This window comes from Pongo abelii, chromosome 12, assembly GCF_028885655.2.
Source record: "Pongo abelii isolate AG06213 chromosome 12, NHGRI_mPonAbe1-v2.0_pri, whole genome shotgun sequence".
In the NCBI taxonomy this organism is placed as follows: Eukaryota; Metazoa; Chordata; class Mammalia; order Primates; family Hominidae; genus Pongo; species Pongo abelii.
This window is the reverse complement of record NC_071997.2, coordinates 40541919-40568866: the sequence shown is the minus strand read 5'-3', so window position 1 is coordinate 40568866 and position 26948 is coordinate 40541919. Positions and strand designations below refer to the sequence as shown.

At 36.2% G+C, this 26948-nt stretch overlaps 2 protein-coding genes across 2 annotated transcripts in view; both read right to left on the bottom strand.

Annotated features, from left to right (window-relative positions):
• Nucleotides 1-634: 634 nt before the first annotated feature.
• Nucleotides 635-26948, bottom strand: part of LOC129047223 (ankyrin repeat domain-containing protein 36B-like) — a 30311-nt gene continuing 3997 nt past the window's right edge. The window contains exons 2-6 of the mRNA XM_009237014.4: nt 26447-26553; nt 25627-25761; nt 4789-4882; nt 4254-4299; nt 635-3091 (exon numbers count right to left, since the gene is read on the bottom strand). Coding sequence (XP_009235289.3) covers nt 3024-3091; nt 4254-4299; nt 4789-4882; nt 25627-25761; nt 26447-26505 — 402 coding nt within the window. The 5' untranslated portion in view covers nt 26506-26553 and the 3' untranslated portion in view covers nt 635-3023. The remainder of the gene's footprint in view (nt 3092-4253; nt 4300-4788; nt 4883-25626; nt 25762-26446; nt 26554-26948) is intronic.
• On the bottom strand, nt 7911-25620 carry LOC100442114 (ankyrin repeat domain-containing protein 36B). Its single transcript, XM_054547919.1, is given in 3 exon segments — nt 7911-8673; nt 8676-8785; nt 8787-25620. Coding segments are annotated over 3 exon segments (675 nt in total). The 5' UTR covers nt 9230-25620; the 3' UTR covers nt 7911-8551.

Here is a 26948-nt window from a genome sequence, read left to right as displayed (position 1 = left end):
GCAGTGGCTCACGCCTGTAATCTCAGCACTTTGGGAGGCCAAGGTGGGCGGATCACGAGGTCAGGAGATCAAGACCTTCATGGCTAACACGGTGAAACCCCGTCTCTACTAAAAATACAAAATATTAGCCGGGCGTGGTGGCGGGCACCTGTAGTCCCAGCTACTTGGGAGGCTTAGGCAGGAGAATGGCATGAACCCAGGAGGCGGAGCTTGCAGTGAGCCGAGATCACGCCACTGCACTCCAGCCTGGGCGACAGAGCAAGATTCCATCTTAGAAAAAAAAAAAAAAAAGAAAATTCCTTCTTTTTAGGAAAAACACTAAAATATTAGAAGTAAAGAGGAATTGGATCCCCAACTTACAAACAGTTCAGGAAAAAAGTCTATGTTATATACCTACATTTATATTTATCTAGAAAGAGAAAAGGAGAAAGAATAAAGCAAATGTATGTAGTCAAATGTTAGCATTTGGTAAACTGTATCCAAGAATTCTTTGTACTACTTTTTTTTTCTGTAAGTCTGGAATTATAAATTAAAACATATCTAAAAAGAAAAATCAATTTTAAAAAATTTTAACAAATTATAACCTTTGAAATGAAACATGAATCCGTATTGATACAAATAAACAAATTGAAAGTTCAATGAGGAACAAATATATTTACAAAGTCTCAAATCTCCTCCCCACAAACTACTAATTACAAGGTGAAAAAGTAACATAACAGGAGAAACCCAGAAAATAACACTATTGGTGATCAAGGCTAACGTCACCAGTAACATGACAAATCAAAATTTTAGGTCACGTGATAGGATGCAATGAGATCATAAGATACTCATCAAAAACATATGATCTAAGTAATCATAAGAAACATCAGAGAAACTCAGCTGAGGAAGCTTCTACATTACTGGACTTTATTCTTCAAAAGATTCAAGGTCATGAAGGCTAAGAAAAGACTGAGGATCTGTTCTAAAGAACCTAAGAGACATGACAACTAAATGCAATCCATGGTTCTGAATGGGATTCTTTTGCTATAAAGGACATTATAGACAAGTAATACAACTTGAAAAGAATCTGAGGATAACATGATAGAATGTATTCATGTTACTTTCTGATTATGAAAATTGGATTGTACTTATATAAGAATGCCCTGACTTGTAGAAACACTCACTAAAGTAATCAGGGGTGATGGGGTAATGTCAGCAATTTATTCTCAAGTGGCTGCAAGGGAAAAAGTTGTTTGTATGAAAACTTGGAACTGTTCTCTAATTTTTGTTTGTTTTTGTTTTTGTTTTGAGATGGAGTTTCACTCTTGTTGTCCAGGCTGGAGAGCAATGGTGTAATCTCAGCTCACTGCAACCTCTGTCTGCCAGGTTAAAGCGATTCTCCTGCCTCAGCCTTCCAAGCAGCTGAGATTACAGGCATGAGCTACCGCACCCAGCTAATTTTTTGTATTTAGTAGAGATGGGGTTTCACCATGTTGGTCAGGCTGGTCTCGAACTCCTGACCTCAGGTGATCCACCCCACTCAGCCTCCCAAAGTGCTGGGATTACAGGCGTGAGCCACCACGCCCAGAACTTTTCTCTAATTTTAAGACTGTTTCTAAAAAGTTAATCAAAAATAAAAAAACAGAAATGGTGAACAGCCTTAGGCAAACCTTATTTTTCCATTCAACATTCTATATAATTCAGTGTTGAAAATTAAAATTATATAAGTTTTATAGAATGAAATAATTGTAATACATCTAATATTGATGATGGGCACGATACCAGTGTATCAAAATGATGTCTGTCTATATCTAAATCTAAATCCCTATATATAGTGGTAAAAAGTATAAAGTACAAGTAAGACATCAATTCACTAAAGTATTAATGACAACTTTGTTGTTTAATTGTTTAAACAGCTGAAATTTGGGCAGTTTGAATATGTAAAACTGAAAAATTCTGGTTTTCATTTGTAAGATTCACTTAAAAGTTAAAGAGGTCAAGAAACATCATTTAAAACACTATCAGTTGTCATCAGACATATAAGATACAAAAATATTTTCATTTAATAAACATCTTTGCATGTCACACATTTAATGGGAAACAAAATATCATGTGAACAGTCTAGTAATACAATTTTATTATCTTTCAGAATTTTTTTTGTCAGCACATATTCTTTTTGTTTTGTTTTATTTTTGAGATGGAGTCACTCTGTTGCTCAGGCTGCAGTGCAGTGGCGTGATCTTGGCTCACTGAAACTTCTGCCTCCCGGGATCAAGCAGTTCTCCCACCTCAGCCTCCTGAATAGCTGAGACTACAGGCATGTGCTACCATGCCTGGCTAATTTTTGTATTTTCAGTAGAGATGGGGTTTCACCATACTGGCCAGGCTAGTCTTGAACTCCTGACCTCAAATGATCCGCCCGCCTCGGCCTCCCAAAGTGCTGAAAATACAGGCATGAGCCACTGCACCCAGCCAGCACATATTCTTGTTATGTTTTTAAAACTAGTTATTAAATTAGATTTTACTCATTAGTAGATTCTAGTGCAGAAGCTATAGAGCAGCAGTCCCCAGCCTTTTTGGCACCAGGCACCAGTTACGTGGAAGATAATTTTTCCACAAATGGGGGTTTGGGGGATGGTTTCAAGATGATGATTCAAGCGTATTACATCTATTGTGCACTTTATTTCTATTATTACTACATTGTAATACACAATGAAATAATTACACAACTCATCATAATGTAGAATCAATGGGAGTCCTGAGCTTGTTTTTCTCCAACTAGATGGTCCCATCTTGAAGAGATAGGAGACAATGACATATCATCAGGCATTAGAGTCTCATAAGGAGCATGTGACCTAGATCCTTTGAACATGCAGTTCACAATAGGATTTTCACTCCTACGAGAATCTAACGCCTTTGCTGATCTGACGGGAGGCAGAGCTCAGGTGATAATGTGAGCAACGGGGAGTGGCTGGAAATACAGATGAAGCTTCACTGGCTTGCCTGCCACTCACCTCCTGCTGTGCAGCCTGGTTCCTAACAGGTCATGGACCTGTCCGTGGTTTGCGGGCTGGGGACCCCTGCAAGGATCCAGATTTAAATTCAGAAGAAGCTAGAATGAAAAAGAATTATATTCTTTATCTAAATGATTTCACAGTTAACAAGAGAAAATAAAAGTTGAAAAGTTTATCAGTGTTAATAAGAATGAAAAATATGTACAATATGCAATTACTATTAAATATAATTTGCCCATAGTTGCACACTGAATTCATTATCATGGCGGTTAAGTATCAGAGCTTCTGGTTTTCTCACTCTTCATTCATGTATTCAGCAACCATGTGCTAAGGTACTAGGACAAGCACTGGAATTACAAGATAAAGATGATATGGTCCACCCCTCAACAACTGTATGCTATATAATCTGAAAAAACAAACAGGCAATTCCCATACAGAGTCATACATACAATGACAGGCATAAGACGGCACTTATTGGAAGACACAGAAGGGATACTAGCCCAGGTTTGTGTCAATATTGTAGGCTTTTTGGTAGAGGCAAGTCATAGGTTGATATCTGAAAGGGAAGGAAAACACATGTAGGATAGAGGGAAGAAGTAAATGCAAAGAGCTGGAGGTGAAGACGATCACTGTGGAGCTCCATGTAGTCTAGTTTGGCTGGATGCTAGAACAAAGGTGCAAGTATGTTAAGTGGCGAAAGATAAGGCTGAATAACCTGACAAGAACCACACTGATGTGAGAGTTTTGATTCCTTGCTAAGGAGTTTTCAACTTTTCCCAGGGGCAAAAGTAAACCAACGACAAAGTCAATGCTTAGAGATTTAAAATGTCACTGGTCAAGTGACTGCTTGTGACCTGTAATTGCTTCACTAATTCTTATCACATGAGTGTGGGGGCTGTTAGCCTTAAATCACTGCCTTAACCTTGACAAGCTGATGATGCCTTTGTTTTCTGAGAACAGTTTCATTGTGCAGGCTGACAGTTCCATAGGGGTGGCAGAAGAAAAGTGTAGGGCCAGAAAAAAAGGGATACACAGACTTCTTGTGATTTTTTTTAAAGCTATGGAACATGATGAATTAACAAGGCATAAGTATACTCTTCACTATGAATGTTTATGTTTTCACATCTTTCACTAGATGTAAGAAAAAATATTTAATATAGTATTTATTAACCAAGCAATGGAGAGGAATACCATTCACTACTTAGAGTTTATTTCAGAAATCAATGATTTGAATTTAATTCATAAATTTTGGCAACATACCTTCATCTACTTCTGTAGTTCCATTTTCTTGCAACACCTGCTGCAGCTGAAATAAATATTATAATGTTCCAGTCAAACAAGGGCTATTATCACGTAAACCCATTGTAAGTCAAGGAGCATCTGTACTGTAGATTGATCATCCCTAATCTAAAAATCTGAAATCCAAAATGCTCTATAATATGAAACTTTTTGAGCACGGACATAACACCACAACTGCAACGTTCCACACCTGACCTCATGTGACAGGTTCCAGTGAAAACAGTAAAAACTTTGTTACCTGCAAAAAATTACTATAAAACATTGTAGAGAATTACCTTCAGGCTATGTGCATAAGGTATATATGAAACATAAATGAATTTCATGTTTAGACTCAGGTACCATCCCCAAGATATTTCATTAGGTATATACAAATATTCCAAAATCTGAAAAAAATCTACTTTTGGATCCAAGCATTTTGGACAAGGGGTATTTAACCCATCCTACTGGAAAAATAAAATTCCTTTTCAGTATGACAGAAATTAAGAGATTGGCTTACCAAACTTGAACACTGCAGGATTTTCTCAAGCCGCTCAGTTTGGTCATCTTGCTTTTTTATAGTTTTTCTTATCATGGCATTTTCTACTTTAAGCCTAAAATGTGCATTTTAAAATAATTACTCTCACACATAATTTTTTTTAAATCATGTAAATTCTAAAACTTCTGAAGGTATAATTACACAAATTCTTAGCGATCGCAAAAGCAGATGATTGGGCTACTGTGTCATTTTTCTACCTGTGTTTTGTTGATAATATGCAAAATTTATGAATAATGTAGAAATGTGATGTATTTCAATATAGCTTACAAACGAAACTTTTCCTTGGCTTCACAAAGACATACTTATTATCATAACTGATACAATTCTCATACTACAGTGCTCTTTTGCTTTATAAATACTGAACTTATTTTGTGTGCTGCTTCACATTGTATTTTTGTGCATGGCCTTCTGTCTCCATAGTACATCTTATAGGTGCTGTAAGTTGATCCTGTATTTCTTGAAACTAAAACAAAGAATTAAAAAAAAAACCATTTACATTTGGAAATGACCTAAATGTCCATCAGTAGATGAATGAATCAACAAAATATATATAAAATATTTTTAGACTATCACAATCTTTTTTTATGTAAAAAAGGTCATAATCTAGGAGAAATCATCCCATTACCTGTTTTTTGTAATTAATTTTAGTGGGACACTGCTACACCCCTTCAATCTGCATACTGTTCATGGCTACTTTTGTGCCATAACTGCAGGGCTGAGTTATTGCAACAAGGATCTTATGGCTCACAAAGCCTTAAATAATACTATCTGGCCCTTTACAGCAAAGTTCACAGACCCTTGCTCTAGGACTAAAACACAACATTCTTCTTGCTTTTGAATTACATTTTATCAGATAAATACTCAAAGTTACAAACTGGTAAAATGAGGAAAGAGAAAGGATTACCTCATGGTAAGCATTTATATTTTTGAATTCCAAACATTACCACATCAACTATAATTTTATTTTTTGTATGTATGCATTTAGTTGTATTGTAGCAAAGCAACTTGTACATTTTTAATATTTAAAACTAAACATCATCTTTCCTTTCTAGGGAAACAAGAAAATTTAAAAATAAGGAAGAACAAAATTAAAATAGACAAAGTCAGTTCCAAATAAGATCCTACAGGATCTTACTGACTCTCCCATTGAGTAGTAGGACTCAAGTCATCATTAGGAGAGAAGTAATTTAAAAGCATCATCTTAAACTGCAAGGATGTCCATTAAACATGCCAAGGGAGGCCAGGCATGGTGGCTCATGCTTGTGATCCCTGCACTTTGGGAGGTTGAGGTGGGCGGATCACAAGGTCAGGAGTTCGAGACCAGCCTGACCAACATGGAGAAACCCTGTCTCTACTAAAAAAAAATACAAAAAAATTAGCCGGGCGTGGTGGCAGGCCCCTGTAATGCCAGCTACTTGGGAAGGCTGAGACAGGAGAATCACTTGAACCCAGGAGGCCGAGGTTGCGGTAAGCTGTGATCGCGCCATTGCACTCCAGCCTGGGCAACAAGAGCAAAACTCCATCTCAAAAAAAAAAAAAAAAAAAAAGCCAAAAGAGAAGCCCTGTTGTCCAGATGCCCACTTAACCAACCCAAACATCTCAAACCCATCCTTTGCTGACCTTTCTATAACCCCCTTTTTAGTTTAGTTTTTTTATAAACAAGAGAAAATAGATACATGTTGGCAAATGCTAACTGTCCATATTCATATAGAGACAGTGCGCTCTCTGAGCCCAATACAAAGTAAGGATTTTCATCAAAATAAAAATGTATTCAGTAGAATAGCCTTTCTGTACAAGTTAACCTGAAATCTATGAAATAAGTATACACAGGTTCTTTATTCATTCAGAAAAGTAGAGATTAAAAATTTTCTGAAACATTCCATCAGACATTATTCTCTGAATTGATTGGGCTTGCCTCACCATGGCAACAGAGAAATCACTAAAAATAGATTGTTTAACAGGAAAAACTCTCTTGGAACTTCTGTGAGAAATGATGCATAATTCTCAACTTTCCTAAGGTTAACTATTTAAGAAAAAAATATATGTATAAAAAATGGCAGAATGAAAGCCAGAGATTAAGATATAGATGCATTATAAAGCTAATAAAATTTTAATAAAATTAATAATAATGAAAATAGAGAAGAAAGCCATCCACTAAAATTAGTACCCCAAAACACTTTATATTAGTTAACCAGCTACAGATTAACTGTTGTTGACATGCGAAGTTTCATACATACTCGACTTCTCATCTGGCCTAATTTCTTTCTTGAATCTTGCATCTCACTTTCTAATGGATGCAGTGATGCGATGAAGCATCCAGCAAAGCTTTTGATGTTGATTCTTTGTTTGGGACAATCACCCAGTTTTTGTTGAAGTTGTCTCACAACTACCTGATGTTATTTTTGTTACTGATGTTACAAATCACCTTATTATGAAACCATTAATAATATTTAACTCTGAAGTATACACTTTAAAATATATCACCACACAGACTGATTCACCTTCTTTTCCTCATGTGTACACATCCCTGTTCATTACTGAATCCAGTTAAGGATACAGAAGGTGTTATCTTCCTGCCAAACTGGTATTGTTATTCACACAACATATTCAGCCCACTAGTCATTCCTCCCCTGATGACTCTGCAATGCTTAAAAACCTTCTGAAGTCTCAAAAAGAAATGAGTATGTGGGTGAGACTGATGGTAGGAAATTACACATTGTGGAATGATTTCCCTCTTTTTTTATTAGAAACTCAGATCAACCTCAGAGTTCCTCACATTAAATCATCTGCTTAAATCCTTCCAATAGATTTGTATCTCAGAAGAAAAGTAAAATTCCAGTGGCCTTAGATACTCTAAGTAACCTGCCCTCCACCTCCCGCCCTGACTCAGCTGCTGTATCTCTCCTCCCTACTCACTCCACTCCTACTCTACATGAATCCTGCCACTCCTCGTTAGTCTGAAATCCTCCTTAGTCTGAAAATGGGGATCCAGTGTCAAACTAATAAATCACAGATAGCTATGCCTCTCTTTGTCCTGGACAAAGTTATATCCAAATGATAGTAATTGAGCCTTGAAATAAAAATTATGAACGAATTTTTAATTTAAAAAACTGAAAGTAAATTATAAATGTCAGTGGGAAGATTAAATCAAACATGGTTTGGCTAAAATTTGCCGCATTTTCCCCGTATTATAAGTAAAATTAGATGCCTTTAAAGAATGGAATGATCATATCTACACATAATTTAAGACTGAAATAGTTTCAGATTTAAGTCTAATAGTTTCAGATTTAAGTCAAATTGACATGAAGAAAAACAAAATTGTACCAACTAAGATATATTTAAAGCTACTGAAGAAAAATAATTATGAAATAGGGAATACAGGTCATCTGGGAAATCTGAAATTAACTGTCAAAGTACCCCACCCACTTAATTGAATCAATTTCAAAATACCATATTAGGTATGAGCATTTCCATATATCTGATTTATCATGGTCATAAAATGTGGCAATATAAATATATTAATATTGCTATTTCAGCAGTATAAGACATTATTTTCATCTATATTAACATTTTATAACTTAAAATTTCATAAGTGACACATTGACTTTAATCAGAGGAAAGCATCTCTCAGTTCTAACTTTGACTTGCTGGAAACAAGGAATGTTTCTAAGCTGATATAGCAGATATATTTATCATATGTATCCTTTTTTATATTCAACTAGATTCAACATTTAGCTGTACCAAATATTACTTTAAATTTTACTTCAGGAAGTTTGAAAATACTTATTTTTTTGATACTTATGTCTCTTTCTGCTTTCTCTTTTTCATATTGACATTTTCTTTCAAATGATTACATTCATTGATCAACTTATTGTCTTCTAGCAAAAGATGGTGCTTTCTGCACTCAGCTTGAAGGTTTTGTACTTTAGCATCACATTTGGCTTGAATATTAATTGTTTTCTTCTTGACTGTCAGCTTTGTTGCGAGCATCATCCAGTTGCTGTTGAAACAACATATTTTGTCTTTGTAGTTGACATAATAATCTTTGCTGCTTTTCTATGTGTTTTTCTATTTGATCTTGGTCATTTTTGTACATTTTTTCAATGTTCTTCATTTGACACTGTATTTGATTTAGGTCTCTTTGTACGTGTTCAAAAACCAAAGCCTTTTCTTTCAGAGCCTCTCTTGTGTAATGGAGCTCAGTTTCGAGGCCCCTGGACTTACTCTCAGCTTTAGAAAGTTGCTGAAAAAGAATCAGAAGATGAGAATTCAAATTTTCCTGTAAATGACACCATTTATCTACTGTCCTCTGAAAAGCAAGCTCTTGGTCTCTTTCTGATGAGTGACTTTGGTTTTTTATTGTGTCTATTTCCAGCCTGAGCCTGGCAATTTCATCTTGCATCAAGTGGTTTTCATGCAGCAGGTCTTCTTCTTTCTCATGAGTATCAGAAATCTAAGTAAAACAAAGAAAACGGCCGGGCGCAGTGGCTCACGCCTGTAATCCCAGCACTTTGGGAGGCCGAGGCAGGTGGATCACGAGGTCAGGAGATCGAGACCATCCTGGCTAACACGGTGAAACCCCATCTCTACTAAAAATACAAAAAATTAGCCGGGCGTGGTGCTGAGCTCCTGTAGTCCCAGCTACTCGGGAGGCTGAGGCAGGGGAATGGCATGAACCCGGGAGGCAGAGGTTGCAGTGAGCCGAGATCGCGCCACTGCATCCAGCCTGGGCGACAGAGCGAGACTTCATCTCAAAAAAACAAAACAAAACAAAAACAAAGAAAACTTGTAACTACTACCCAATAGTATAACTTATTATGATTGCTTCTGAAATTTAATAATAACCTGTACATTTATACAATGAGAGGGTTGCCATAACTGGATATCTAACTGGGAAAAAAAAAAGTTGAGTCAAAACCTCAAACCTCATAAAGCATAAATTTCCCAAAGTTTAAAAATGTATCTGAAGACAGTGAATCCATGAAAGCAAAAAAGAAACCATTAGATAATTTTTTTCAAATCTCAGAATTAAGAAAGACTTTTACTGAATTACAACAAACCCCAAGGCATAAAGAATAACTACAACTACATTAAAAAATTAGGTTTACACTCTAACATCTAACCTATACCTCTCCCTATAGTATGTTAAATTGTCCATAATTTCTATTGCTTAAAATTGTAATTCAGTGTTTGATGTTACCTTATTAGTTCAAATGAATTTCATTTGATTAACTAATATCAACACTTGTATATAACTCTCATAAATTATTCCCACCACTTCTTTCCTCTTTATTTAGCAGTAGTTATGTCTTGAACTGCTCTCCAATGGTTCTTCTTCCCAATTTCAGTGTAGCGAAGTCTATAATCTTAGTACTCAGATCATGGCCAAGGACCAGCAGCATCAGGGTCACCCGAGAACTTATTACAAATAAAGAATCTCAGGCGTGCTGAATCAGAACGTGCAGCTTCAATGCAGCCAAAATCAAATCATCTTTTGTGCAAATATTCTAAATGCATCAGAAGTGAGTTCACTTATACTTAGTCATAATTCAAAAAATCATTTTCTTTATACTCATGAAGGCTTCTGATATTCCTACAGTTCCTGGATTTGCCCTCTTGCTGTTTCTTCATCCACTTTTGCAAAAACATACATGTCAAAGAAGTAATGTGTAACCAGATTCCCATGAAAATAAACTAAACAAAATCTCTAACCAGAGACTTATTTTCTTATTAATAACCAACCAAATATATATATATGTATATATATATGTCATGATTGCCAAAATTATTGGCAGTTACCCTTTCAGTACTCAAGAAATGCATTCTTTGATTCCTTGTTCCTAAAAGCTGTTTGATATGATATACCATAGAGTTATCTCAGGTCCTTTTATGAAATAACTACCTCGGCAAACACAGCTTTCCTAAAGAAAAAAAAAAAACTTTTTCTAGATTAAGCTGCATCCCAATATGCTAACTGACACGAATGAAACACAAATCATTGATGTGCAAAACTTCTAGGGAGAACAAATGAGACACTGTGGGTCACCCTCATCCTTCTAACTTCTGCTTTCCATTAAGTGACTCCCCACAAGTCTCCTCATCAGAAATCTCCAAATTACCTAGCTAGCTGCTTTCTTTGTTTACATCTGCCCAATTTGACATACACCCTTTTTTGTTCATAAATCTAATATCCATATTGGTGGACTTCATTCTTTGCCCTCCACATTCATTTCTTCATTATTCTCACCACCACTGTATTGTGACATCTGTACAATCCCATTCTGACCCATGTGAAGATAAGGTTTTACTTCATTAAAATGTTAAATGTGTCAGACACTTGACTAACGTGTACAAATTCCTTCTTCACAAAAGCAGCCCCATGGCCTTCTCTCTCCCATAGACACTGTTTCACAGCTGTTCTTCACTCACATCGGTTTGAGTATCTATCGTCTCTCATTTTGTCTCTATGCTTTCACCTCATATTATGAGTTATTATCATAGGCTCAGCAGCCTATCTTACCTATTTTCCTCTCCAGAAGACATTACTGAGCAGTAAATTAGAATCTTCCAGGATATGAACACTTTTATATACACAAGACTTTGTGGAGCCATTTTATGTTTACGCATAACACCACTATGTCTATGCCTTCCAGAGAAATGGGCTCTGAAATGTTATTGAACATAACCTATTTTAAAACTTCTTTAACTACTATGACACCGTCTCTCCTCGACACACCAGCATCTTCAGAAATAACTTGTGAAGACTTGAAAACATGTCCATCATTGACCTGAAAAATGAAGCGTTGACATAATTTTTTGCAGGTATAAATAAGACACGCTGAGATCCTTACTAGATTGAAGAAGAGCAGAGTGCCATGAGACAGGAAATAAATATGGAACAGAAATATTTTCATTTGTAATGAAAATTCTATTTACAGTTTCAGAAGATAAAAAAATACACACACACACAAACCCACATTCACACAGAAAAACCAGAGCAATATGGCTTTACAGGGTGTTCCTTCATCAAGGGTCTATTTGCCATTTGACATTCGGGAACACTCTATAGGGATCAACAAAGGGGTTCTAAATTGTGACCTGAGTAGTTTAGAGCTTAACATTCATGAGGGGGAGCCGAGAGGACAAGTAACACTTTGACCACTGGCCATTTCCACTCCTTACTGTTATTCTCTGAAAAGCACACACTGGATTTTCTCAGAGTCAGGACATGTCAAAAAGACATGCTTTAAGGGGGAAACAGTTGCAATCAACACAGCCATGGGAGAGATACAGCTATGCTTGCTAGGATTTCCAATACTTCTGTTTCATTTCTAATATAGTACACATCAATAAAAGCAACCACATAAGCATATCCATGTTGGTATGTCATCATATTTATGTCCATATGGTATCAGCATGAAGAGACCTTAATTAAATATGCTGCAGTCATCACATGGCATATCATGAGACCATACAATACATCAAGAAATACCTCAATAGGTCAGTGTGGATAGATCTGAAATATATATCATGGATTTTACAAAGACCAAGTTGTAGTCATTATGTGCACTGTCTAAACTTTTCTACAAGATTTTAATACACAAAATCAGGATCCATCTGTTACGTATGAATGTGCACATATGTTGTAAGAGGTTTTTAATGTGCATTGGGGTGATTTCTTTTTTTTGTAATTTAATTCCAGCTCTTGGTTACATGTCGTCAATAAGTGTCAGTAGTACAGACAACCCTAAGACCATAACAGCTCAGAATCACTGTCTTAAAAGGCTATGTCTACCAGAGTCAGGAAAGCATGACTACTTATTTTCTCATTTTTAAAAATCAGAGGTACCCCACACACACTCCCAAATAAAACTGCACACAAGCTCTTTAGTTTAATTAGATACTATTTGTCAATTTTGGCTTTTGTTGTCATTGCTTTTGGTGTTTTAGTCATGAAGTTTTTGCCCATGCCTATGTCCTGAATGGCATTGCCTAGGTTTACTTCTAGGGTTTTTATGGTTTTAGGTCTTACATTTAAGTCTTTAATCCATCTTGAGTTAATTTTTGTATAAGGTGTAAGGAAGGGGTCCAGTTTCAGTTTTCTGCATAAGGCTAGCCAGTTTTCCCAACACCATTTATTAAATAGGGAATCCTTTCCCCATGGGTTGTTTTTGTCAGGTTTCTCAAAGATCAGATCGTTGTAGATGTATGACATTATTTCTGAGGCCTCTGTTCTGTTCCATTGGTCTCTATATATATCTGTTTTGGTACCAGTACCATGCTATTTTGGTTACTGTAGCCTTGTAGTATAGTTTGAAGTCAGGTAGTGTGATGCCTCCAGCTTTGTGTTTTTTTTTTTTTTTTGCTTAGGATTGTCTTGGCTATATGGGCTATTTTTGGTTCCATATGAAATTTAAAGTAGTTTTTTCTAATTCTGTGAAGAAAGTTAATGGTAGCTTGATGGGGATAGCATTCAATCTATAAATTACTTTGGGCAGTATGGCCATTTTCACAATATTGATTCTTTCTATCCACAAGCATGGAATGTTTTTCCATTTGTTTGTGTCCTTTCTTATTTCCTTGAGCAGTGGTTTGTAGTTCTCCTTGAAGAGGTCCTTCACATCCCTTGTGAGTTGTATTCCTAGGTATTTTATTCTCTTTATAGTAATTGTGAATGGGAGTTCACTCATGATTTGGCTCTCTGTTTGCCTATTATTGGTGTATAGAAATGCTTGTGATTTTTGCACATTGATTTTGTATCCTGAGACTTTGCTGAAGTTGCTTATCAGCTTAAGGAGACTTGGGGCTGAGACAATGCAGTTTTCTAAGTATACAATCACGTCATCTGCAAACAAAGATAATTTGACTTCCTCTCTTCCTGTTTGAATACCTTTTATTTCTTTCTCTTGCCTGATTGCCCTGGCCAGAACTTCCAATACTATGATCAGAGTGAACAGGCAGCTGACAGAGTGGGAGAAAATTTTTGCAATCTCTCCATCTGACAAAGGGCTAATATCTACAGTCTACAAGGAACTTAAACAAATTTACAAGAAAAGAACAAACCACCTCATCAAAAAGTGGGTGAAGGATATGAACAGACACTGCTCAAAAGAAGACATTTATGCAGCCAACAAACTTATGAAAAAAAGCTCATCATCACTGGTCATTAGAGAACTGCAAATCAACCACAATGAGATACCATCTCACGTCAGTTAGAATGGCAATCACTAAAAAGTCAGGAAACAACAGATGCTGGACAGGATGTGGAGAAAAAAGAATGCTTTTCCACTGTTGGTGGGAGTGTCAATTAGTTCAACCATTGTGGAAGACAGTGTGGTGATTCCTCAAGAATCTAGAACCAGAAATACCATTTAACCCAGCGAGCCCATTACTGGGCATATACCCACACTATATGTATAAACACACATACACACACACACACACACACACACACACACACACACGTATGTGTATGTATATATACACAGTGGCTTGTTCCTATAATCTCATATATATACATATATATGTGTATATATGTGTGTGTGTATATATATATATATTTATGAGACTCCAGTCTGGGCAACATAACAAGACTCTTATGTTTATTTAAAAAAAAAAAATCATGCAGGCTGGGCGCGGTGACTCACGCCTGTAATCACAGCACTTTGGGAGGCCGAGGCGGGTGGATCACTTGAGGTCAGGAGTTCGAGACCAGCCTGGCCAACATGGTGAAACCTCATCTCTACAAAAATACAAAAAAAATTAGCCAAGTGAGGTGGCACACGTGTGTAATCCCAGCTACTCAGGAGGCTGAGACAGGAGAATCACTTGAACCCAGGAGGCGGAGGTTGCAGTGAGCCGAGATCGTGCCATTGTACTCCAGCCTGGGTGACAGAGTAAGACTTCATCTCAAAAAAAAAAAAAAAAATGCATACTTTTGTACATGCTTTAGACCTTGTAGGAAAAAAAAGTGTAAGACTTTGATGCTTTATTACAGAGACTCTCATGATTTGTTACAAAGCAGTTCTTTAGAAACATACTTGGAGGCTATACTAAAATTATTAATTATACTATTTGTAGGCAACTAATGAATTAAGAAATCTTATTTCCCGTCTTATGTGCTTAACATATATTTATCAAATGCAAAGAATAGAATTTATCAAAATTTGATACAAGTGAACCTCAGTATAAAATAGCCATAATCCTAACAGAACCATATCAGACTGACAGAAAATGGCATCATTAGCAGAATCAATATAATGAGCAGACAGTGTCAAAGAACATGATTTCTGGACAAATGAACCAGGAGTAGCTAGAACACAGTATACAGCAGTCCCCCTTATGTGCTGTATGTTTAGAAAACACATATTCAACATGATGTTCCTCTTCTCTCACACCGCAACAACAATCATCAACACAGAAGATTTCTGTGACCAAATACGTATTTTTCCCCAGCAACAAGCAAACAATCAATTCCGATGGGTGCCCTCTAATTCTGACACTATCTACTTGGGGATTGTGTCAGATCCCACAGGTTGAGGGCTCAGTACCACAAGGCTATTCCCCCACAGCAGTTACAAGTCTGGGCCTCCAGAACTTCTAATCAACTTCCAGTTGGACTTCAAGTTGGGTTTCCCAGGACCCCCTCTTTGGTTTGATTAATTTACTAGAGTGGCTCAGAGAACTCGTGGAAACACATTTACCGGTTTCTTATAAAGAATATTAAAGGCTACAGATAAAGAGATGCATAGTGCAAGATATGGGGGGAAAGTAACATGCTTCCATGTCCTCCCAGGGCACTCACCCTCTGGGAACATCCATTTATTCTCCGTACGCCTTCATGTATTGGAGAGCATCCAGGTAGCTGAACACAGCTACCTGGATGCTCTCCAAATCCAATCCTTTTGGGATTTTATGAAAGCTTCATTACATAGGCATGACTGATTAATTGAACATTCAGCCCCTCTCACATCCCAGGAGGTGAGGGGTGGGGCTGGAAGTCCCAACCCTCTAATCACACCCTGATCTCTCTGATGATGAGCCCCACCCTGAAGCCATCTGGAGGCTGCCTGGCGTAAGTCAATCATCAGCATACAAATGATATCAGTTTGGAAATTCTGAGGATTTTAGGAGTTGTATGACAGAAAATGGTGTTGAAGACCAAATATATATTTCATAATATGACATTGGTGGTTTTACTGACTGCAGATTCAGTTACCCATGGTCAACCATGGTCCAAAAATAAAATTCCAGATGTATATACATCATAAGTTTTAAATTGCATACGATTTTGAGTAGTGTGACAAAATTTGAGCCATTAAGCCATTACATCCCAGTCTGCCCAAGATGTGAATCATCCCTTTGTCAAGTGCATACACATTATATATGATATCTGCTCATTAGTCATTGACATAATCTGTTCCTAACATCCAACCAACAATATCATCATGGCTCACGGATCCAAGATCACCTGAAGCAGATGATCTTCTTTCTGACATATAGTCAAATAGAAGGTCAATAGTAGCCTAAGACTACATGGCAATGCCTACTGCATTCACCTCACTTATCACATAGCCATTTTATCATCTCACATCAGTGCACAAAGTAGGGTGACTATAGTACATGATATTCTGTGAGCTCACAGTCACATAACTTTTATTACAGTATACTGTTACATTGATCTACTTTACCATTAGCTATTGTTACTGTGCCTAATTTATGCATTAAATTTTATTATAGATAGGTATGTATAGGAAAAATTATTGCACACATAGAGTTCAGCACTATTCATGTTTTCAGGCATTCACTAAGGGTCTTGAAATGTATCCCCCATGTATAAGAGGAAATTACTGTACTTATTTTGTTGAAACACAACAGTTTCTCCACCTCTTCAGATTAAAATGTTTACTGTAGGATACAGCACTCTAATTCAAAAAATCTAGGTCTATGAAAACTGTACTCTATTCTATGGCAAAACACAGGGTACAGACCAGGGTCAAGGATCCCTGCAAAGACTTTTCAGCTGCCAGTGCACAAGAGCCTAAGAGAGATCAGTGTCCTTACTCTCACTAATCCTCTCCTAGGGAAGATTCTGGTAAGTTTGCTTAGTTCTAGCTATTCATTCACCCTATGTAGGGCACAAACAATGCTGAAATTCAGCTTTCATTTTAGCTCCTATAAAAAAACACACACAGAAAAGATCACTCCCTTAAAAGCTTATCCAATCTGAGTCTTATCTGCTTGTCAGAGAGAAGCTTATAAAGAAACACTGGAAAGGTATGGCGAGTTGCCAGGGAGTATGTACTACCTAATATAAAAAATATACATAAAAGAACCATAAACTCACTGGAGCTACCAAGATGTGCCAACAGTTGTCCCACCACCTACTGGGCAAACAACAACAACAAATCTACGTCACTTTATGTAAACAAAATAGTATGACTCTCTTGGCATTTTTCATGATGGAGAACCTAGTTATAAGTGAGCCATGTTATAATAATATAGACTGTTTTCAAACTGATCCCTCAAAGAAAGAAGGTGAATAAGAAACATATTTATATGCCTATAGTATTCACTAGCTGGTCTTATTTCCAACTGCAAGGTAAATAGGAAAGACTTTCTGACTCCAGTTTTATAAAGCACAACCTCTTGAGATTGTCCCTTTCCACTGCTAGTCTATCTGGACCCATCTCACAGAGAAGGATGATCCAGTTAGTCTGTGTAGTACACAGCATGAAGTCATTTTCCTCAACCCTCCCCATTATGTGGCAAATGTCTATATAAATCACGCTTTTTCAACATGTAAAGCATATGCCATTAGATCCTACATAAATAAGCAACTAAAAGCAAAAAAGCACAATGGATAGCTTAATTGAATACATTCAATTATCTTGGAAATTTATGTTTTTTAATATTGAAAAAGATACCCACAATATTGTCCTCAATATATGACTATGCTGGACATATCAAAACTACGGAGACAGCAGAAGAAATATTAGTAGTCAGGGGTTCATTGGGAGGGAGAAATAAAAAAAGAGAGAGAGGAATTTCAGGGCAATGAAAGTATTCTAAGATGCTACAATGGTGGGTACATTTATTATACATTTGTCCAACCTTATAGAATGTACAATACCAAGAGTGAACTTAAATATAAACTATGGACTTTGGGTGATTATTATGATGCATCAATGTGAGATTCTCAGTTGTAACAAATGTACCACTCAGGTGGGAGATATTGATAATGGGGGGAGCTATGCATGTGTGGGGGGATGGGGTATATGAAAAATCTAGGTTCTTTTCAATATTGCTGAGAATATAAAACTGCTCTTAAAGTTATTAATTTTTTAAAAAGATTGTCACTGAATCTTCTATTACCATATATTATAGCAAGATGTACTCAATTTGAAACACAATATGAATATTCTCTCCAGAATTATAGTATATAAAAGTACATAAAGCAAATAACTTAACTGTATTAATACACAAGAAAATAACTGATAAATGATTGATTTTTTAAATTTCATAATTTTAAACAGAAATTTAACAAAATATAAAACAAAACTGAACCATCTATATAATTAAAATGAAACAAATTTTTTATTTTAATTTTAAATCAGAAATCATTACTTATTTTATCTAACCATTTTACTGAAAGGTTAATCAAATAAGAACAGATTATAATTACCTAATATTGCCATAGTAACTTATGTATAGAAACCTGTTAAATATTCACCAAAATTCCAAAATCTAACAGCACAGAAACTTAACATTTCATAATAAGTTGCAACTGACGCAAATGAAATAAGCACCATGCTATATCACCACGTTATTCACTATTAAATAGAATTTTTAAGACACTAAAATTAAGTTGGGGCTGTAACTGCTGTGAAGAAAATAATTCATATAACAGTCATAAGACTGTCATTCTTAGAAAGGCTTACATGCAAAACTGGCCCTTCGCTGGTGTTTGGAAATTTGCATTTTAAAGGTTTGTCACCATTTCCTGAGAAAAGTAGCTCACTGTACCTAAACTGTTTGCATAAACAATGTGGCTGACTCTGAACAGCTGCTTTTCTTCTGGAAGTGTGGAATTTGTGTGTGTGTGAGAGAGAATGCCTATGCAACCAGCTTCCATAAAAACCTTGGACACTGTGTAAGTCTCTAGTCAGACTCACACTGGTAGACAACACTGCCCATGTGCTGTCAAAATTCGTAGCTGCAAGAATTCAGCACATCCTGGTGACGCCACAGGAGAGGGCTCCCGGAAGCTTGTGCCCGGCTCCCCAGGACTTGCCACATGCCCCTTTGCCCTGAGCCAATTTTCACTTTGTATTCTTTCACTGTAACAAATCAAAGCCCAGAGTAGGACTGCTTGCTGAGTCCTTCCAAGTGAATCACCAAACACAGAGGTGGTCTTGGGAAACCCTCACATAATGGCTTATATGAAATTAGTTTTCTTTAAGGTGATGTGACCTGTGACTACAATCAGAAGGCTGTTTATAGAATACCTTTCCCTAATCTGTTTTCCTTAACAGTTGCCCTTGAGATTCCTGTATTTCCACATGAATAAATCCATAAAGGAATAGAAATAAGTATGCCAAAAAATAATGAAAAACAAGCAGCAATCCTATTATAACCAGAATAAAAAATTGAGAATATGGATGATTAAAAATATATCCCATAGTATGAAAGCTTCTAGAAGAGAAACAAAAAGATCGTAGTCAATTGTCTTCAACTCAGCAAGATTTCTTTTATAATAATTGGGGATCAGGCCAGGTGCAATGACACGCACCTGTAGTCCCAACTACTCCAACGGCTGAGGCAGGAAGATTGCTTGAGATCAAAAGTTCGAGGCTGCAGTGGAGATTGTGCCTGTGAATAACCATTGCACTCCAGCCCAGGAAACAGAGTGAGACCCTGTCTCTAAAATGTATTAGTAGGCCAGGCGCGGTGGCTCACGCCTGTAATCCCACCACTTTGGGAGGCCGAGGCAGGCGGATAACGAGGTCAGGAGCTCAAGACCATCCTGACTAACACGGTAAAACCTCGTCTCTACTAAAAATACAAAAATTAGCCTGGCGTGGTGGCACACACCTGTAGTCTCAGCTACTTGGGAGGCTGAGGCAGGAGAATTGATTGAACCCGGGAGGCGGAGGTTGCAGTGAGCCGAGATGACACCACTGCACTCCAGCCTGGGTGACAGAGTGAGACTCAGTCTCAAAAAAAAAAAAAAAAAAAAAATTAGTAAAAACATACATAAAATAATTTGCATCTTTCAGGTCACTGTGATAATTATAGAAATATATGTAGCCATTGGATAGAGTATAATACTGTACTACCAATCATAGAGCTCATTTAACTTGTTTCTAATCTTTTTTCTTAACTTCTTACAAAACTAAATATATCTATTAAAACTAAAAATCATCTGTTAAAGATGTTTTTGACAGAACAGGTCAAAAAGTCAAGAACTGCATTGAAAATGTAGGATGAGTTATCCACTTCTCCTCCCAAACAGTGGGTTTTTATTATTAAGGGCCAATAGGACTTTAAACTCATTTTGGGGAATAAAGGAAGTTATGGACCAGCACGATGGCTCGTGACTATAATTCCAGCACTTTGGGAGGCTGAGACAGGAGAATCTCTTGAAGCCAAAAGTTTGAGACTGGCCTGGCCAACAGAGAGAGACCCTTGTCTCTAAAAATTAAAAAAGTCAGCTGCGTGTGGTGGCATATGCTTGTAGCAGTCTCAGCGACTTAGGAGGCTGAGGTAGGAGGATCACTTGAACTCAGAAGTTTGAGGCTGCAGTGAGCTATGATCACACTATTGCACTCCAGCCTGGGAAACAGCAAAAGACTCAATTTCAAGAAAAAAATAATCCAGGAAAGTTTTATGTAGATGGTTAAAAACGTGGTAATCCAACTGACCAAATAGTACCAATATTTGAAGAAATATAATATCAGAAAAGTGTTTTACATTAAAACTATGTCAAGTTTGAAAATTTGTCTTAATTTGAAAATTTAAAAGAAACTTAAAATCTTAAAGGGCCATCATCACTTACACTGTCATTGTGCTAAAGATATAAAGATGTTTAGCATTAAAGATTAATAGAATACCAGATATACTTTAGAATAGGTAGCTAATTCTCTTAAAAGAAAATCATATGTAGTTGTCAAAAATACCTGTTGAAAATGTGTTCTAACAATATTTTCTTTAGGGATGAAATTCAAAAGAAAACAGTAAAAGCAGAGATATTAGAAGAGGTCATGAAAAGGGAATTGCACTAAAACAAAGTGTCCCAGAACACAGAGACTTGCTGTACTTAGCATATCACCTTATATTTTTCTCCATGACATTATATAAAAGATGTCAGCTTCTCCAAACTGCTCGTCTGTAGACTACTTCTGATTGAAACTTGAAACTCACTAAATGCGGCTGTGTTATGATTCCATGTTGGAGGGAGTCGGGATGTATGTGCTTTGGACAAGCTGGTTCCAGTTACTGCTGCCAGACTTTTGTTTCAGAATGCATCCAGAAGAACTTATCAGGGATTTCAGTACAAACTAAGTATTTCCACAAGGAGCAGATAAGAAGACCACAGTTTTTCTCACACATTACCCTTAGGTTTTGACAATTCTGTAAAACTGTGGGCACACGTTCTCAGAAGTCAAGACCATTTTCCCTGACCCTGTGCACGTAGCTTCTGCAGTTACAAAAGAGTTACGCAGGATCTTGGTAGATTTCTTCCTGCATATTTGGACACCAGACATACCAATCACATCAATAGCCCACATTACACCTCAAAAATGGTTCTTTTGAAAAGAGTACCGCCAAAGAGCTTTTAAAAGTTAAATCTAATTGGCTTTTTAGTAATCTTACTTGTTAGAATTGATGCTCCCTCCTTAAAATTCTCACATTTTTTATTTTTGCAATATCACTTCCTCTGACTCCTCTCCTACTTTTCTCTAGCCACTGCTCATTCTCCTTTACCAACTCTTTTTTTCCTGGGGGCGGGGGGTGGAAATGTTGACATTCCCAGGGTTTTGTCACTGGATGCCTTCTCATTCTACATCTGCATCATGGACAGCTCATTGAGATCGATGACTCTGCCTAATAATTGTAATAACATCATTCTACGTCTGCATCTCCAACCTCAGAGTTGTAGGGAAGGGAAGTTATTCTTCCCTGTTGACCAGCTGTACTTCTCCATTCAGTGAACACATCCTACTCCTTTCTCATGTGCAGTATAAAGGCCAGTACGCAACCTGGAAACCTATGAATGATCCAAGATTTCTCTCTCCCCACTAATGTTTTACATTCAATGTTCACTAAATCATATTAACTGTACCTCTTTTCTGCTTCTGTTTTATATATCTACTGCCACCAAATAAGTATGTTTATATTTCCTAGATCAACATGGCCTCTTCACTGATGGCTTTCATGGGAAAAAAATTCCCTACCAACTATTACTGTTTTTTTATAAATAAAAAATTAAGCAAAACAAACAAGGCATAAGGGCAAGATAAAGACCAACATTTTAAAATGAGTAAATGCAACTTATTTACTTATTTTACCACGGATGGGTGAATACCTCACACTATACTGATAGCAGTTCAAAGACTGAACTACAAGGAAACCACAGCTTTACTGCAAAAGCTTCCTTTCTCTAGCTTACTTTCTTGTACTCAGAATACAATATATAATATATATAACATACCAAATATGTATTTTCAACAGCATGGGGATTGGCAGCACTAAATCCCATGTTGTTCAAGGGTTAACTGTAGTTATTGTTCATTTACTAACTGCAAAGAATTTATTTTACAAATTAAATAGAAGTTCTAATTATATAAAAAGTCTAATTCATTATAATGTGACTATAAAGAAAACATACAACATAATAATTTAAAAATTTGTGTTCTTATTTACACAAAAAGATCATCTAAAATATTAGGAACCATAATTAAATAATAATTTTGTCAAACAATGTTATTTGAGATTATAAATTACATACAATTAACTTTTTAAATAATTACGAAATCTAGACTAGTAAGAAAGTATTTTTCAAATGTGTGCAATTTAAACAGTGATTTTTTAAACTGCTTTTTTGTAATCAAAACATCCTTATTCTTTTTCATCTATGGTAGTACCATCAAGAGTAATTCACTATCAGAAATCTACCTGGATTGCTATTTATAGAAAGCTCTTTAGATTTCTTTTCTTCTTTGTATTCAGGAAATAGTATGATAATGCTATGCATAAAAATTAATAAATGAAATTAATATTTTAATACTATTATCAAAAACACTTACCAAATATACTAAATTATTAGAGTATTTTAAACAATATCAAGACGTTAATTATCCTATACACTTCTCTTCTGTAAGCTCTACAAACTTCTTAGTACCTTTCTAATTAAATAATAAAAACAGGTGAAGTACTCATGAAGTGAAGGCAGTATAGCTCAGCAAACTGTCTCACATCAGCTTGACATAATGGAAAGTCACCTTCCTGGCTCTTACTGGTAAGTCCTGGTTCTATAGCCAACAGGTATTTGCTCTTAAACGAGTTACTTCTCTTAGGCACAAAAAATACAAAAATTAGCCGGGTGTGGTGGTGCGCGCCTATAATCCCAGCTACTCTGGAGGCTGAGGCAGGACAATCGCTTCTTCTAGATTTTACTGCCTTCTTTCACTAGGTTGTTATACAGGTTTAATGAAGTAGCATTTTTAACATTCACAAAGAAATAGTAAAGCAGTAGAATTTGTTCTTGAACTTTATTGCTAAAACTATTTTGAAATCCCAAATCAAACCCAATGTGTATTTTTTCATAGGTTCTAATATTCAAATACTTCAGTTTAAGAAAAATGTTGTTAAGTCCAAATTTTGCTTATTGTTGTATTATTTGTGGCTTATAATTCAGGGCATCTCAACTATTTCATAATTTGTAAATAAATTTATTTATGAATACATTATTTCATTAAAATAGGTAACACGATTGTTCACTATTATTGAGCTCATCAAATTCCAAGGGCAGAAAACTAACATGTCAAGATCTGGCTTGGGCTACCACTGTTACTTCTCTACAGACTCTAACTGAACCAGCAGATGTTTGCTAGAATGATGGTTAATCTCCATCAGTGACATTATCTCCAACTGACATGGAACACAAAACCCAACTTTCATTTTTTTTAAGTTCCATGAAGTAGATGAAAGTTGACATTTTCTCATTTCCAAGATACATACTAACAAAATATTTACACGACACCCCATGTGTTACTTATCTCCATTCTCAGTTTATAGATCACCTTACACAAACGTTTCTGTAGTGAAAAATCACAATTCTAATATAATGTGCCACCCATTTTGTTTTGATTCAAACTATGACTTAGCTAGCCAGCAGTCAAGTGACCTTCCCGTGACTGCAAAATATGAAATGTTTCACCATGCTAATTTTCTCCATATTGTTCCAATTTTAGTATTTGTGCTGCCAAAGCAAGCACAAAGCCTTACTTTTACATATAAATGCTGATAAGTCATGGATGAAGGGTTAGCTCTGTTAAATCTAACTAACCAACTTGAGACTCAGATAATTCTAATGAATGGCTTCCTGTGAGGTAGAAATTGAAAATATTTTAAAAACGAGATAGTGATGCAAGCAGCATGAGAGATCTTCATTATTACAGAAAACAGATCACTTGAGGGGCCAACCACAAGTTGATGCCTCCTACTCTAAGGAAGGATGGCATAGAAGCTTCCACTACCTGAGAAAAGCTCTTACACTGTTTATTTAAAAAGTCTCAGGGTACAGATCTGGTAGCAATAAAAATAAAAACTGTAATCTCTTTCTACAATGTTATCTGAATATCTCTGATGGTTTAGAACTATCCCAACTAATGTTTGCTCTAAAGAGAAAGCAAACAAACAAACAAAAAAAGGGACCCCAAAAATAACTCACCATGAAGGTCTAGAAGCCCAGGTTAAAATGTGGGCTCTACATCAGGTTTTGAGTGTGGGTGAAAGTGTCAATTTGCTCAGTATGTATGTTGATAAAGTTAGAATATCCAGCTAACAGAGCAAGGTTCTGGTGTTTTGGAAACAATGGCTGAGCATATAATAATGTGCATGTGCACTAAAAAAAAGTAGTTGTAACTTTGAAGCCCTTTTATGGATCAACATGAAGACTGAGGGATCTCAAACAGAAAGGGCATCCTGGCGGCAAAAGTTAATAATTACCAGACTGCAAGAGTACTTTCAATGGCAAGAAAGCAGCAACAGAATCAATGAAAACAAAGCAATGATTACAATGTCCTTTCCCCTTCTCCTTCTGACTTATAGACACTGATTGTCTTCCTTGGACTTAGGGAACCCCTTAGGTTCTTGAAAAATTCAAGGATCAGGCTATAGTAGATGGTCCCCAGTAAACAGCACAAGATTTTTTGATAAACTGGACATTTTAAGACCCAAGTAACTAATTAGAAAAATCAAAGATGTGAAACTACTTTATCCTATGCATAGGGGTTATACTTGAAATAAAATGAACAACATTGGAATCCCTAAGGAGAAAAGTCCTAAAGGTTTCAATATCAAGAATCCTGCACCTACTGCTACTTATCTAGTCTTTTGCTTGATTTCTGGCTGACGAAGTTGCAGAACTCTTGAAAACTTAAAAATTTGAAAACTTGCCACTTGAAAACTACCTGAACCAAACTATGAAATCTCACCCGATATATAAGATGCAATTGTTACAATTATTTTAAACTTCAATTTAGTGTTCACTAGCCTTTTTATGTAAAGACTTACATTTTATTCTTAGCCTCAATTGCATAATCTTCTGCAGTCTTTCCATATGCATCTCGAGAAAACACATCAATATTGTGCTGCAGAAGAATGACTATATCTTTTTCTCCAAGATTAACAGCAAGTATGAGGGCTGATCTAAAATAACAGAGAGGTAATTAAAAACTTTAATGACATTTTAAAAGCTAAGTTTATATACTTTATCAAACATGTTGCCTGTCCATGTAGAATTAACCCAATTACCTGTGCTAATAAACAAGCATCTTGCGTGCTCAAGGGTTTATCTTTGTAAATTACCACAAAGGTTAAAAGCAAGGAACAAAAAGGAAGCCTCTTGTCCTACTGTGGTATGACATAAAGTTGCTAACTTAAAGTCCTTTGATGGGCAAGAAACTATGCTCAGGCCACCTATCTACAGTAGGCAAATTTAAGTGAAGAATTATTCATTTCTTCCCTAGTCTGATATCATATATTGTAATGCAAAATCAGCTAAGGGGTCAGAGAAGAGCTATCTACAGGCTTAAAACAATATTAATAGGAATGCTAATGGTAGTAGTCGTAGCTTCAGTTAATGATGTTGATAAGCATGTGCTAGGCGTTTAATTAAACACTATATATATATATTTGCTTCTGTCACAGCATTTAGCATGGCGTGTTTCAAGGGTTTTATTGTTTCCCACCTCCATATACATGGAGGATAAAATATCCCAATAATTAAAAGTTAGTCTTCTTATTAATGTAACATTTCTGACTTGAGTGACTGCTACCACTCTAAAATGACACTCAGGTTTAAAAACAACACAACAAGAACTAAGGTCTGTACCTGTTAAATGAATCAACTGCATTTACATTTGTATTTTTCTTTAATAAAAATTCCACCATGTTCAGTTTTGCTTGACTCACAGCAAGTAAAAGTGGTTGATATTCATACTGTAAAACAACAGCAACAATTTATAATCACATAATTACATATTTATCAACTGAACTGAAAACCTTATGTAAGATCCTGTGAGCTTAAATATATACAACTGAAAGGACATAAGAGGTAGTCCCTTTCTCTTCACTCCTTGGTGCTCTTCTACGTTCTGCTCCTTCCCCAGGAAACAACCTCCTCTGCCTCACCACAAGAACTCTGGTCATCTCCAAAACTCACTTCAAACATTTCCCAGTTCCAAGAATCTTTGCTTCTGTCACAGCATTTAGCATGGCGTGTTTCAAGGGTTTTATTGTTTCCCACCTGAACCAAGAGCTTCCTGAGGGCAGCAGCTGTATTTTTTTTCTCTATGTCCTCAAACTCTAAGACACAGTAATAAATGTTTCAGGTA